Source organism: Puma concolor, chromosome A1, assembly GCF_028749965.1.
Source record: "Puma concolor isolate L17-30 chromosome A1, mPumCon1.1.hap2, whole genome shotgun sequence".
Taxonomy (NCBI): domain Eukaryota; kingdom Metazoa; phylum Chordata; class Mammalia; order Carnivora; family Felidae; genus Puma; species Puma concolor.
The window spans coordinates 104351953-104366985 of NC_141667.1; the positions used below are offsets into that span (position 1 = coordinate 104351953).

The 15033-nt window shown below is 38.7% G+C and overlaps 1 protein-coding gene across 3 annotated transcripts in view; it reads left to right on the plus strand.

Annotated features, from left to right (window-relative positions):
- The window catches only part of SMN2 (survival of motor neuron 2, centromeric), a 42649-nt gene that overhangs the window by 7387 nt on the left and 20229 nt on the right, over positions 1 to 15033 (plus strand). For all 3 annotated transcript variants that reach the window (XM_025924498.2, XM_086699411.1, XM_086699420.1), the window contains exons 2-6: positions 8082 to 8153; positions 10088 to 10207; positions 11115 to 11315; positions 11466 to 11621; positions 14075 to 14167. In XM_025924498.2, coding sequence (XP_025780283.1) covers positions 8082 to 8153; positions 10088 to 10207; positions 11115 to 11315; positions 11466 to 11621; positions 14075 to 14167 — 642 coding nt within the window. The remainder of the gene's footprint in view (positions 1 to 8081; positions 8154 to 10087; positions 10208 to 11114; positions 11316 to 11465; positions 11622 to 14074; positions 14168 to 15033) is intronic.

Here is a 15033-nt window from a genome sequence, read left to right on the forward strand (position 1 = left end):
TGCATGTTGCTGTCCAGTTCTCCCAGCACCATTTGTTAAAGAGACTGTCTTTTTTCCATTGGATGTTCTTTCCTGCTTTGTCAAAGATTAGTTGGCCATACTTTTGTAGGTCTAGTTCTGGGGTTTCTATTCTATTCCATTGGTCTATGTGTCTGTTTTTGTGCCATCGATTGTTTTCATTTGGGGACAGTTAATAATAGAGCTGCTGTGAATATTAGTGGAGAAGACTGTGTGGACATAAGTTTTCATTTCTGTTGGAAGTGTACTCATGGAGTAGGTGTGTTTTAACTTTTTAAGAAGCTGCCTTGGGGGGTGCCTGACTGGCTCCGTTGGTAGAGCATGAGATTCTTGATCTCTGGGTGGTGAGTTTAAACCCCACATTGGGTATGGAGCCTACATTTAAAAAAAAAAAAACTGCCTTGGGAGCACCCTTCTATTTGTTAAATGGGATGCTACCCATTGAATAAATCCAGTCAGACCTTAAAAAAAAAAAGTGCCAAACTCTTCTTCAAAGTGGTTGAACCATTTTATATTTTGACTAGCAGTGTATGACGGTTCCACTTTTTCCACATCCTTGTTAATTTTGAAATGCTCATCTTTTTTTTTTAATTTAATTTTTTATTTTTTAAAATTTACACAAATTAGCATATAGTGAAACAATGATTTCAGGAGTAGATTCCTTAGTGCCCCTTACCCATTTAGCCCATCCCCCCTCCCACAACCCCTCCAGTAACCCTCAGTTTGTTCTCCATATTTATGAGTCTCTTATGTTTTGTCCACCTCCCTGTTTTTATATGTTTGTTTCCCTTCCCTTATGTTCACCTGTTTTATCTGTTAAAGTCCTCATATGAGTGAAGTCATAGGATGTTTGTCTTTCTCTAATTTCACTTAGCATAATACCCTCCAGTTCCATCCATGTAGTTGCAAATGGTAAGATTCCATTCTTTTTGATTGCCGAGTAATACTCCATTGCATATATATACCACATCTTCTTTATCCATTCATCCATCGATGGACATTTGGGCTCTTTCCATACTTTGGCTATTGTTGATAGTGCTGCTATAAACATGGGGGTGCATGTGTCCCTTCGAAACAGCACACCTGTATCCCTTGGATAAATGCCTAGTAGTGCAGTTGCTGGGTCGTAGGGTAATTCTATTTTTAGTTTTTTGAGGAACCTCCATACTGTTTTCCAGAGTGGCTGCACTAACTTGCATTCCCATGGTCATCTTTTTTTTAAGGTTTGTTAATTTATTCTGAGAGAAATGGAGGGTGGGTGAGGGGCAGATAGCGAGGAAGAGAGAAAGAATTGCAAACAGGTTCCACACTGTCGGCATAGAGCCCAACTCAGGGCCTGAATCCAGAAACTGTGAGATCATGACCTGAGCCAAAACCAGACACTTAACTGGCTGAACCACCCAGGTGCCCCTAAATGTTTATTTTTGAGAGAGCACAAGCAGTGGAGGGGTAGAGAGAGGTAGGGACAGAAGATCTGAAGCAGGCTCCATGCTGACAGCAGAGAGCCCAATTCTGGGCTCAAACTCATGAAACATGAAATCCTGACCTGAGCCAAATAGGATGCTTAACTAATTGAACCATCAATTAATCATCATTTCATATGTTTATTTGCTGTCAGTATACTATTTTCTTTGGCAAAATGCTGAGATCTGTTGTTTGTTTACTGTTTTTTAATGTTTATTTTTATTTTTGAGAGAGAGAGTACAAGCAGAAGAGGGGTAGAGAGAGGGAGACACAGAATCTGAAGCAGGCTCCAGGCCCTGAGCTGTCAGCACAGAGCCCGATGCGGGGCTGGAACTCACAAACTGTGAGATCATGACCCGAGCTGAAGTCGGAAGCTCAACCGACTGAGCCATCCAGGCGCCCCAAGATTTCATTCTTTTTAATTGCCAAGTCATACTCCATTGTATATATATACCACATCTTCTTTATCCATTCATCAGTAAGTGGACATTTGGACTCTCTCCATAGGTTGGCTATTGTTGATAGTGCTGCTATAAACATTGGGGTGCATGTACTCCTTCTGTATTTTTAATAGCACACTTAAATAATAATCTATTTTTAATAGCACACTTTTTGATTACAGTAGCTTCACAGTACTTGTTGAAGTAAGATAATGTAAATCTTCCAGCTTTGCTTTGCTTTTTCAGAATTGATTTGTCTTTTCTAGGTCCTTTGTATTTCCACATGAGTTTTACAGCTTGTCAATTTAATATATATTGACCCTTGAACAGCCATGGTTTGAGCTGGACAGGTCCACCTATATGTGAATTTTTTCCTCATAAATATAGTACAGTATTATAAATGTATTTTCTCTTCCTTAGAATTTTAATATTTTCTTTATTTTGTAAGAATACAGTGTATAATACATCAAGCATATATTAATAGGCTGTTTATATTATTTGTAAGGCTTCTGGTCAACAGTAGGCTAATAATGGTTAAGGTTTTGGGGAGTCAAAAATTATACACAGAGGGATACCTGGCTGGCTCATTTGGTAGAGCATGCAACTTTTGATTTTGGTGTCATGAGTTCCAGCTCCATATTGAGTATGGAGCCTGCTTAAAAAAAAAAAAAAAAAAAAAAAAAAAAGCTGGGGCAACTGGGTGGCTCAGTCAGTTGAGCATCTGACTTCAGCTCAGGTCATTTTCTTGCAGTTAGCCAGTTGCAACCCCACCTTGGACCCGCTGCTGACAGCACAGAGCCTGCTTCAGATCCTCTGTCCTCTGTCCCCTGTCCCCCTCTCTCTGCCCCTTCCCCACTTGCACTCTCTCAAAAATGAATACTAAAAATATATATGAAAACTACAGTTCTCAGCACCCCTAGCCTCCCTCCCCCACAGTTGTTCAAGGGTCAACTGTAGTTTACTTTTCTGTTAGAATTGCTAAGGTTGGGTTTTGTTTTGTTTTAACCCAAGTTTTCCCTGATCATACTTGGTTGGTTGAAGCTTATTTTCAGTAGATTTCTCTGGAAAGGTTAGTGAGTATAGTATTCTTCAACATTGTAAACTTAGTTTTCCTGCTCAAGGGTCAGCTAGGCCATATCACAAAATCCTTGACTCCTACTTTTTCCCACAAATTTCTCTGGGAAAATCTTATACTAATTAATTTTCTTTATTTTGTACCTGACTTGGTCTTTTTGTTTAGAGGCATTGAGATTTTTTTTTTTTAGAATTTTATTTTGTTTTTGATTTTTAGCTTTTATTCTTCAGGTATTCCTATATACATTTATACATATATTAAATATTCTTTGCTAGTTATCTGTATTTAACATTTTTTTTCTTTTTCTTTTATTTTTTTTTTTTTAATGTGTTTTCTTTGGTACCCCCTAAATTTTCAGTCAGATATATTCTGCCTTGGATGCTTTGTAGCCAACATTACTTTTTCTCTCATTTCTATCTTGATTTTAACTCCCAATTCAAATCTTGCCCTTTTGCCCTGTTTTCCCATCTTAGGTTATAAATCTTTTGATTCAGGGTGGTTTGCAGATGCTAGTTTATTTAATTTCAATTGGGTGTTTTCTTTTTTTTGTGATTGTTATTTGGGAAGTTTTATTAGCTGAACTATTTTTTGTTCTAATAGCTTTGTATAAAATCTTAGGTGTCTTTTCATTTTGAAATGTCTTGTTTCCTTGATCTGAGCATAATCATTGCCATGTGAGGAGTTTGGTTGCTATGTATTGTACTTTTAAGAATGCCCTTTTGAGGGCACGTGGGTGGCTCAGTCGGTTGGGTGTGTGACTTTGGCTCAGGTCATGATCTCATGGTTGGTTCATGGGTTCGAGCCCCTATGTCAGTGCAGAGCCTGCTTGGGATTCTCTCTCTCCCTCCCTCCTTCCCTCCCTGTCTCTGTCTCTGTCTCTGTCTCTCTCTCTCTCTCTCCCTCTCCCTCTCCCTCTCCCCCTCCCCCCCCCGCCCTCCCTCCCTCCCCCTCTACTGCTTGCACTCTCTTGCCCTCTCTTTCAAAATAAATACATGTAAAAAAAAAAAAAAAAAGAATGCCCTCTTGTATTGAAACAGTGGAATTCATCTTCCTTTATCAGTAGTACTTTTTGCAGGATTTTTTCTTTTAATATTTTATTTTTAAGTAATCTCTGTACACAACCTGGGGTTCAGACTTAGAACTCTGTGATCAAGACTCACATGCTCCTCTAAGCCAGACAGATGGCCCCCATTTGCAGTTGCAGGAGCACTGATGTGTCTTGTAATTTTGTGTTTTTTTTTAAAAAAATATGTCTTCATTATCATTAATTTCTACTGTTTGCTAACTCAGGCTGTACCAAATCTCTAAGGAACATCTCCCTTTCTAAGTGGAAGTGTAACCTTGAACAATCAGTTACCTCTGTGATTACTTTCCTTAGCTACAGAATGATTAAATGATTTTTAATTACTTTTTATCAAAAAATGATATTAGCTGTTTCACTTTATAATGGAGATTAACAGGAGAGCCACCTAAATTAGTTTTGCAACTAAACACGTTTTATTATAGGCTTCTTTGGAACTCATTAATTGACTAACATTATACCAAATCCAAGATCCTAATTGAAGATGTTTTGTAGCTTGTCCTCTTATCATCAACATTATGTATCTAAACTTATCTTCAGCTACTGTGTAGAATGAACCTGATTCTTCTAGTTGGACTTGGAGTCTAAGTGATCAAAATACATTGTTTTATTTTTATTTTTAATTGTGGTTTATTTTTAAGAAATGTTTATTTTGGGTGAGAGAAGGAGAAAGCAAGCAAGCATGGGGGAGGGGCAGAGAGAGAGGGAAAGAGAATCTCAAACAGGCTCCACTCTGGCCACTGTGAGATGAACTGAGCCGAAATCAAGAGTTGGATGCTTCACCACCTGAGCCACCCATGTGTCCCTTAATTGTGGCTTAAAAGCACACACATAACATAAAATTTATCATCTTAGCCATTTTTTTTAAGTCCACTCTGTACCCAACGTGGGGTTCGAACGAGATCAAGAGTCTCACGCTCCACCAACTGAATCAACCAAGTGCCCTACATCTTAGCCATTTTGAACTGTGCAGTTGGCGTTAAATATATTCATGTTATTGTACGGTAGATACCTAGAACTTTTTAATGTTGCAAAACTGAAACTCTACCCATTAAAAAGCATTGCCCCAACCCCAACTTTCTACTGTTTTTGTGATTGACTACTTTTGGTATCTCACACAAGTGAAACCATACAGTCAGTGGGTTTATTTTTGCTTCTAGGCCTTTTTTTTTTTGGCTCCTGATCTTTCTTGAAATGCTTTCTATTTTCTCTTCTACCTGTCCTCATCCTTCTGATTTTTATTTCCTAGGCCTGTTTGCTCCATGATCATCCACCAGCCATTCCTTTTTCTCTTCTTTTTTTATTGAGCTATAATTGAGATGTAACATTGTATTAATTTCAGGTATACAACATAATTATTCAGTATTTGTACACTTTGGAAAGCAAACACCACAATAAGTCGAGTTAACATCTGACACCATACATAGTTTAAAAAATTATTTTATTATTTTTAATTTTTATTTTAGAGAGAGAGAGAGCACACCGGAGGGGGGAAAGGGCGGGGGGGGGGGAGTTAATCTTTTTTTTTTTAAGCTTGTTTATTTTTGAGGTGGGGAGGGGCAGAGAGAGGGGGATGGGGGATCTGAAGCAGGGTCCACTCTTACAGCAGCAAGCCTGATGCAGTGTACGAACCCATGAGCCGTGAGATCATGACTTCAGCCAAAGTCAGCCGCTCAACTGCCTGAGCCACCCAGGCGCCCCTGACTTTTTTTCTTTTTGGCATTTTCTTTATTTTTTATTTCTTGAAGTTCTCACTGTGCTCATTCATTCTCCTGAGCTTGATAAGCATGCTTATGACTATTATTTTGAACTCCTTATCAGGTAAATCACTTCTCTGTTACTTTTAAGAAATGGTTTCTGAGGTTTTACCTTATTCTTTTTTTGGAACATATTCCTCTGTTTCTTCATTTTGCTTGACTTTCTGAGTTGGTTTCTGTGCATTAGATAATAGCCACCTCTGCCAGACTTCAAGGAGTATCTTGTAGAAGATGAACTTTAACGTTCAACCCTGCACTAGCTCTTGGTTGTTTCTCAAACCTTTGTGATTATCCAAGCAGCCTATTTTAATTTTAGTGGTTCCCAGTAGTTGAGAGTGTGCAAAGACCTATCTGTGCCCCAGGAGGAGGATCTCAGTCAACAATTTGATTCAGGATGATTGGGGAGCCAGACCCTTGGGCAGCAGCTTTTAAAGTACGTAAATATATACAGTCTTGTGGGAATGCAAGCAGAAGCCCACTCAGCCTGCAGAGCAGGTGATCTGGACATATCCCCTGGGTAGCACTTGCAATAATCAGGGTACCCAGAGAGTGCATAAGCTTCTTTCTGGGAGATAACAGTAAGCTGGAATAAGGCAGAGAGTGAATAGTCTTATGGAACCCAGGAATGGAAAGCCCCCTAGTTACCATGGACAGATGGTTACAGAGTGTTTCCTGAGCAACAGCTGCAAAAGCCTGGGACACCTGGTGTGGAAACTGGGGCACCAAGTGCATGTAAACAAATGCTACCCTCTAGGAAACACAAGTGCTCTGGAACTCGGAAGAGGGAGAGCACACAGATGGCATTGTCTGTCTGGAGCGAGGCAGGAGCAGAAACATGGTGCCCACTAGCCTGTGTGCATTGAGAATATCCCACCAGGGCCCTGCAAGTGTGTGTTAAATTAGACTGCCCCTCAGGCTAACACTTTAATAAGCAAATGAGTCTCTTTCACATAAAGTTTGTGTGCCTTTTACTCCATTGTTTCTTCACTAAGGGCCTTGGGCAATTAAATCCAGGCATTGGAGCCCTTTAATGGCTTTTTCTCAGTTTGCTATTTTCCTGTAGGTCTTTGCGAATCCCATAGTTTTTAAAGCTAGATGTCTTGAGGGCTTATCTCAGGTACATGTCTTAAAAGTTCAAGTGCCCAGTTTGGGGTTCAAATTCATTTCTCCTCAGGGAGAGTCTCTGAGTTTTGAGTTTCCTCCCTATAATGGGTTGCTGCACTGGGAAGGGGTTTATGGCAAAACTGTGTCTCAGCTTCTCTTCTTTGTAGGAATTTGTTTTTTCATGTTTGCCTAATGTGTAGGAATTGCTCAACTAATTTCTGGGTATTTTTGATATTGTCTTTTTACCCTAGAGGAAGTTGTTCCGTATGTAGCTATAGATCTGGTACATTGGTGGGGAGCAGGTGAATTCAGCATCTTCCAAAGTCGGCCTCTTGAACCAGAGAAAATCTATTTCTTTTAATTCACACATTTATTGTCTGTAATGTCTCACCATAAATGTTTGGATTTTTTTTATTTTGATTTTCTGTGACAATATGTTTTAAATTCCTATTTAGACCATCGCTGAAGAGAGCAGGTAGTGTGATTTCATATACCTCTCAGAAATGAGTGTGTAAGAGATAGTGGATGCTCAAGAATATGTTTTTGAATTGAATTAAATTTAAATAAAAAAAGAATTAAATGCTACTTCAGTCTTTTCCAGATTACTTAATACCACTCCTGTTTAAAATGAAAATTGATTTATTAATCACTACTAGTAATTTGTAACTTAAAACCTTTTGAGAATTCTTGCTTAATCTAGACATAGTGCAAGGTCAAGGGGAAAAGAATATTCTTTGGACCTCAGATTCTTTGGTCGGAATAGTATTACCATAGTCTGTATAACAAAGTCAGGCTAATAGCCAGATGTTTTCCCACATTGCCAAAGTAAACCTTTTATCAGCTCTTAGAAAAGTTTGAAACATAGTTATCTTTGAACAGATCCACTTATGGTTGGTGGATAGAAATTCAATTATAGAGCATTCAGTTTACTCCTTTTAGAATATTTACATATGCCTAGCTTTGGGGGTAATGTCACATACTCTGTAAGGAGGTAGGCTTCCTCTAGTTTTGTTTAGGATTTAAAATACCTGTTTTTAGTGTAACTTCATGTGTGGCGTAGGATGGCTCCTGACAGTATCTAACCTACATTTTTTATGAAACCCATTTAAACATGAATTGTGTTTGTTCTTTACCCTTCCCAGAGTGATGATTCTGACATTTGGGATGATACAGCGTTGATAAAAGCTTATGATAAAGCTGTAGCTTCATTTAAGGTATGAATACTCTTTTCCTTATTTCCTCATGTTATTCATTTGGGACAAAATTAACTGATAACATACTTAAAGTGTTGAATTACATATTATTCCGTTCTAATGTTGAAGGCCAATAGATATCATTGGCTAATTGACTTAGATGATAATCTTCCTTTAGAAGTTGGTAGGTAGGCTCTCTGTATGTCATCCCTTAGCAAAGTCAATTTAAGTAGAATCTTAAACATTAATTACTTTTAATGTGTTTGCATTGTATCAGACTATAGAAATCGTCTAATACAGATTAGTAGAAGGCAGTCTAAATTATAATTTTCATTTAACAAGCCTTCATTGAAATAATAATGATAAATGTCAGTAGTGCTATAATTAGTACTTGTAGAGTGTTTACAGTATTTTAGGCACTATTCTAGGTGCTTTACTTACATTAAATTAATCCTAACCCAAATCCTGAGTTGGTTATCAAGTCAGATGTTCCTGAGGGCAGGAATATTCAATTCTTTAAGGAGATGTAGTCTGTTTTTGTGGCCCCAGCAAGACATTTACACAGTTGCCCAACATCATCACTTTCTCTGCTGTGTGAGGTATTTAGCTTTATTGAGCACCATGCAAGAGCCATCAGTAGTCCAGACAAAGAGCATATCCTCATACAGAGCACCAACTACGAAGTCCACTTCTTTCCCTTAGTCACTCTTACTGCATGAGGTAAAGATCAGACCTGTATGTTATCCTTAAAACTGAATTCAAGTTTCTCAGTAATACTTCTCTTTTTTTTAATTAGGGTTTTTTGTTGTTGTTGTTGTTTTGTTTTGTTTTTTTTTTTTTTTTTTTTTTTGGTTTTGAGACAGAAAGCTCTAGCTGGGGTGGGGTAGAGAGAGAGGGAGACAGGAACCAAAGCGGGCTCCACACTGACAGTGGAGACCCCATTGCAGGGCTCAAACCCACGAGTGATGAGATCATGCCCTAAGCTGAAGTCAGGGGCCCAGCTGACTGACCCACCCAAGCACTCCAGTAATGCTTTTCAATATACCCTAAGGTAGAAGCACACTAATGCAGGTTCTGTAAAATGCAGATTAAAGTGTGGCTCATTGTTGGCTGGGATTGATGATATTGCAGAGGGAAGTAGTGTGAGTAGAGGAAAATAACTAATTTGGGGAAAAGACAGTTTAATTTTAAACTGTGTTTTTTGAAGTAAATGTGAAGATATGAAATTGGTAATTGGAAATGTTGCATTGAATGAAGAAGAAATGTCAGTTGGATAGTAGATTTAGAAGTCTGTCTGCATAAGGGGCACCTGGGTAGCTCAGTCTGTTAAGCGTCCAACTTCTGCTCAGGTCATGATCTCACACCTCGTGAGTTGGAGCCCCACATCAGGCTCTGCGCGGACAGCTCAGAGCCTGGAGCCTGCTTTGGGTTCTTTGTCTCCCTCCCTCTCTCTGCCCCTGTCCCGCCTCTCAAAAAAATATATATATATATATTAAAAAAAATTTTGTTTAATAAAAAAATAAAAAGAGAAGTCTCTCTGCATGGAGGTTATAATTGAAGTAATAGGGATAGATGATCATAAACAGGTAAAGAAGGATGGACAGTTCTTTTTTGGGAATGCCCAAGTTTAAGACTTGATTAGAGAGGTAATAAAGCATTGGAGCTCTACACTGTTAGATCACCCAAAATGTCTTGAATATCAAGACAAATGATCATCAGAATCTAACTTTACAGGAAGGTTGAGAGTGAGGACTTGATTAAAAAGGTCCCTAGAGCTGATAACCAGATATATGATGCCTTCCAGCATAGTTGTTGTAGCATGTGGGATGATAAAAAGAGGAAGTGGAGGCTGAGTTGATGGGGCCTTGAGGCCCTGGTAGTTACTGGGTTATATTGTTACACTTGTTTTCAAGTATGACCCTGTAACATGTCCATTGTTCTTCATATTTTCACAGCATGCTCTAAAGAATGGTGACATTTCTGAAGCTTCAGATAAACCAAAAGGCACACCTAAAAGAAAACCTGCTAAGAAGAATAAAAGCCAAAAAAAGAATACCACAGCAGCCCTGAAGCAGGTTATTTTAAAACATGGAGATTGAACTTCAAAGAATTTCTTGTTACTGTTTTCAATAATAGTGTAAAATATATTTAACTTACATGATTAGTATAGTGTTTTCCACTGACACGTAATCATAAAACTTCTAAAATAGCTGTTAAACTTTCTATTGTTTAGGAACATGCATGTCAGTAAAAGTATAGTGAGTTAGGTGGGAATGTAAATAATATGTTGAAGATTGTGTTTACTTTATGTGGGAGGTGGGGTACAGGAGCCCATGGTCACTTGGGATGAGCACCTCGGGGCCTTAAACTGCATTGGCATTGTAAAACTGGGAAATGGCTGTGCTTTTTTTTTTTTTTTCTTCAAAAACCCTAAAACTAATACCCAGGAACCAAAAATTCTAGGTAAAATCATTTCTGCTATTTAAAACAGCAGACCTGAAAGCTAAATATTTTGGTGCCTTGTCAGTCCCCTTAGTTTTATCATTACCAAGGGGGAAGAGAGCTAACATTTGATAAACACTGGCTATGTGCTGAATCAGAGTGCAGGACCCTGTACACACTCTCCCTCCTTTCTGTTCTTCACAACAAACAGATGAGGTAGATTTTATTGTAATTCCTTAACAGATGAGGAAATTGAGACTTAAAGAGATTAACAAACTTGTCTTAATTGATTGTATAGTTGGCAGAATTCATATTACATGGTAAATATGTGGCATGATTCTATAAACAGCAAAATTATATTGATACTGGAAATTCAGATTTATGTGTCTTTGGCCCCAAGCCAAAGATCATTCTGCCTTCCAGATCAGTTACCTAGAGACTATCCACTCCACAACCTACCTTACCCCACCTAAACAAGATTACAATTTATCCTCTTTAAAAGAAATATGTGTGGGTGTGTATCTTTGGTTTCTTTTATAGTGGAAAGTTGGTGACAAATGTTCTGCCATTTGGTCAGAAGACGGCTGCGTTTACCCAGCTACCATTGCTTCAATTGATTTTAAGAGAGAAACCTGCATTGTGGTTTACACTGGATATGGAAATAGGGAGGAGCAAAATGTGTCTGATCTACTTTCCCCGGCCTCTGCAGTGGATAATAATGTAGAACAGAATGCTCAGGAGGTAAGGATACCAAAAATAAAAAGGAAAGAAAAAAGAATTCTTGGAGGCAGAGAGGAGATGAGAAAATCAAAGTTGTTTGATCCCCTGAAGTATTCACTTTTTTCCATGATACCTTTATAACAAAAGTATGTATATTTTTTCTTTTTAAAGAATGAAAATGAAAGTCAAATTTCAACAGATGAAAGTGAGAACTCCTGCAGGTCTCCTGGAAATAAATCAAATAACGTCAAGTCAAAAGCTACTTCGTGGAACTCTTTTTTGCCTCCACCACCCCCCATGCCAGGAGCAGGACTGGGACCGGGAAAGGTACATTTCTGCCCAGAAAAGTTTTCCCAGGAAACAGTTTAATAATTTTATAACTTTCCACCCCTCCATTGGATGAGTTTTAGCTTTTCCTTGAAAGTTTTGTAGCTTTCTGTAGATACCATAAATTTACACTTGAAAATTCTTTGAAAAGGAAATAAAATAGTAATGCAAAATACTTTACACTGAAAGACTTTCCCAACTGTTCTTACGGAGGATTGGGTATTAGACTAATAATCTCATGAATTTACGTTAGAAAGTATAGTGGTATTTTACTGTCACCAGGGTGTTATGCTCTGGTTCTCCATGTCATTTGGTTAGGATACATAACAGTTGGTGAGAAACACAATATTTACATCTAATACAGAAGCATCTAATACATTAAATCCTGAAGCCCTAGATTGATTTGTAGAGTAAAATGTAAATGCTCTTTTCCTTTATGGGTCTCTTGGCTGTAAGTAGCAAATCAACTTAAACAGAAAAGATTTTGGGGCACCTAGGTGGCTCAGTCGGTTGGACCTTTGGCTTCGGCTCAGGTCATGATATTGCAGTTTGTGGGTTTGAGCCCCACGTCGGGCTCTGTGCTGACAGCTCAGACCCTAGAGCCAGCTTTGGATTCTGTGTCTCCCTCTTTCTCTGCCCCTCCCCTGCTTGCTCTCTTTTTTTTTTTTTTTTTTATTTTAAGTTATATCATGGAACCCAAGTTGGTGTGTCCCTGTCCAGTTGTTTTGTATAAAGGAGTGATTTCTTCACTGGGGGTTAAAAAAAAATTTTTTTTTTAGAGAAGATGAATGATTTCTTTTTTTATAATTTGTTTTAATTAAGTTTATTTTTGAGAGATACAGGGCATGAGCGGGGGAGGGGCAGAGAGAGGGAGACACAGAATCCAAAGCAGGCTCCAGGCTCTGAGCTGTCAGCGCAGAGCCAGATGAGGGGCTCAAACTCATGAAACGTGAGATAATGACCTGAGCAGAATTCAGACGCTTGACTGATTGACCCACACAGGCGCACCAAGGAAGTTAAAATTTTTTAATGTTTGTTTGTTTGTTTATTTTTGAGAGAGAGCAGGCACGCTCATAAGTGGGGAAGGGGCAGAGAGAGGGGGACAGAGGATCCATCCTACAGCAAGGAGCCTGATGTGGAGATCAAACTCACAAACTGAGCCTAAGTTGGGCGCTCCACCAACTTAGCCATCTAGGCACCCCTTCGCTGTGGGTTATAGTATTCAGGCGATAATAATAATAAAATTAAAAATCAGTGTTGACTTATTAAAGCTTTGAAGATTTTCTGTGAGTGCTTTTTTTTTAACCTTTTATTTATTTACTTATTTTGAGAGAGAGAGAGAAAGTGTGTGCAGGGGAGGGGCAGGGAGAGAGACAGGAAGAATCCAAAGCAGGCTTTGTGTGGTCAGTGTGGAACCTGAGGCGGGCTTGAACTCAAAATGGTGGGGTTATGTCCTGAGCTGAAATCAAGAGTCTGTTGCTTAACTAACCGAGCCATCCAGGTGACCCTTTACCATTTTTAAAAATGTTTATTTATTTATTTTGAGAGAGAAAGCATGCGTGAGTCGGTTATGGGCAAAGACTGGGAGAGAATGCCAAGCAGGATCCTCACTGTCAGTACAGAGCCCGATGCAGGACTTGATTTCACGAACTGTGAGATCATGACTTGAGTAGAAACCAAGAGTCAGACACTTCACCGACTAAGCCATGCAAGCACCCCTGTGAATGCTTTCTTAAAGAGGTTTGCATTATATTACAATTTCTAGAATGATCAGACCTCTTAATTTATCTACATATCGTACTTCATTGGTCTGAGGGAGCTGACTTTTCTTGTTAAATGAGAGGTTTACTAATTTTTACAATATATGCTTATGTTAGTATATGTAACTCAGGGGACATCCATAAAAAGATTACACAATTAACGACATTGTGGCAGATACAGTCTTTTTTATGATTGAAATATCTTGCTAAATACACAGTCTCTGATTTCTGAGGTAATTGGCAATCTTTTTACTTTGGTTTTACTTTCTGAATGTTTAGATATGAAAGGAAATGAGGAAAATCTAGATTTATGAGTCTTGTTTAAATTCACCATTTGGTATATGAAATTCTATTTCATCTTTTTTTTGAGAGAGAGAGAGAGAAAGAGAACCGGGGGAAGGGTGGAAAAAGAGGGAGAGAGAAAATCCCAAGCAGGCCCCACACTCAGCACAGAGCCCGACACAGGGCTGAATCTTACGAACCATGAGATCATGACCTGAGCAAAAATCAAGAGTAGGAAGCTTATGCTTATCCCTTATCCGACTGAACCACCCAGGTGCCCCTGTTTCATCTCTTTTGATATGTATAATGTATCATTCTGGGTGGTTATTTAGGTTCTTAAGACATTGAATCCTTTTCCTCTTTTCATATTTAAATTGCTAAATTAATCTTCCTTTGAAATGTTCTTTACAGCCTGGTCTAAAGTTCAATGGCCCACCACCACCTCCACCACCACCACCACACTTCCTATCATGCTGGTTGCCTCCGTTTCCTTCTGGACCACCAGTAAGTGTAAAAGAATTGAGATTAAAATTTGCTTTCATACACAGTTAGGGATTTAGCAGGACATGGAAGTGTCATTTTATACCATCCCTACAGGCAGATTCTAATGTGTAAACCTTTGAACTAAACCTCAGGGTTTTGGGGGCACCTGCGTGACTCAGTCAGGTAAGCATCCGACCTCCGGTTTCTCAAAATAAATAAAAACTCTAATAAATAAATAAATCAACCAACCAACCAACTTGGATTATTTTTTTATTTAAAAAAAATTTTTTTTAACGTTTTTATTATTTATTTTTGAGATAGAGAGAGAGACAGAGCATGAATGGGGGAGGGTCAGAGAGAGGGAGACACAGAATCCGAAACAGGCACCAGGCTGTGAGCTGTCAGCACAGAGCCCGAAGGGGGCTCGAACTCACGGACCGCGAGATCATAACCTGAGCCGAAGTCGGCCGCTTAACCGACTGAGCCACCCAGGCGCCCCATTGGATTATTTTTTTAAATGTCCTTCTGCTATCCAGACCTAGTCCTCTTATTACCCCAATATCTGAGCCCTATGTTGCATGCTTCCTTCCTCTTAGAAGTTATATCTCATTCTATAGGGAGGTAGCTCCTATTTTAAAGGACTTAATCACACTGTATACAAGGATTAATGTGCTTCCAGATGTGCTTGGAATTTGGTGTCACATGGTCTGTCCCAATTTCTAATGGTAGACTGACTTTGAGATATCAACAGTAGGCTAGATACAAGATACTTTGTGGCAAATTCCATGTGTTCAGTGGGAGCCACTCAGTTTTTCTACTCAAGACCTTTACTTGAAATGCTATTTGGATGTTTTGTGTTGTATTTTAATTTTTTTTTTTTTTAACAT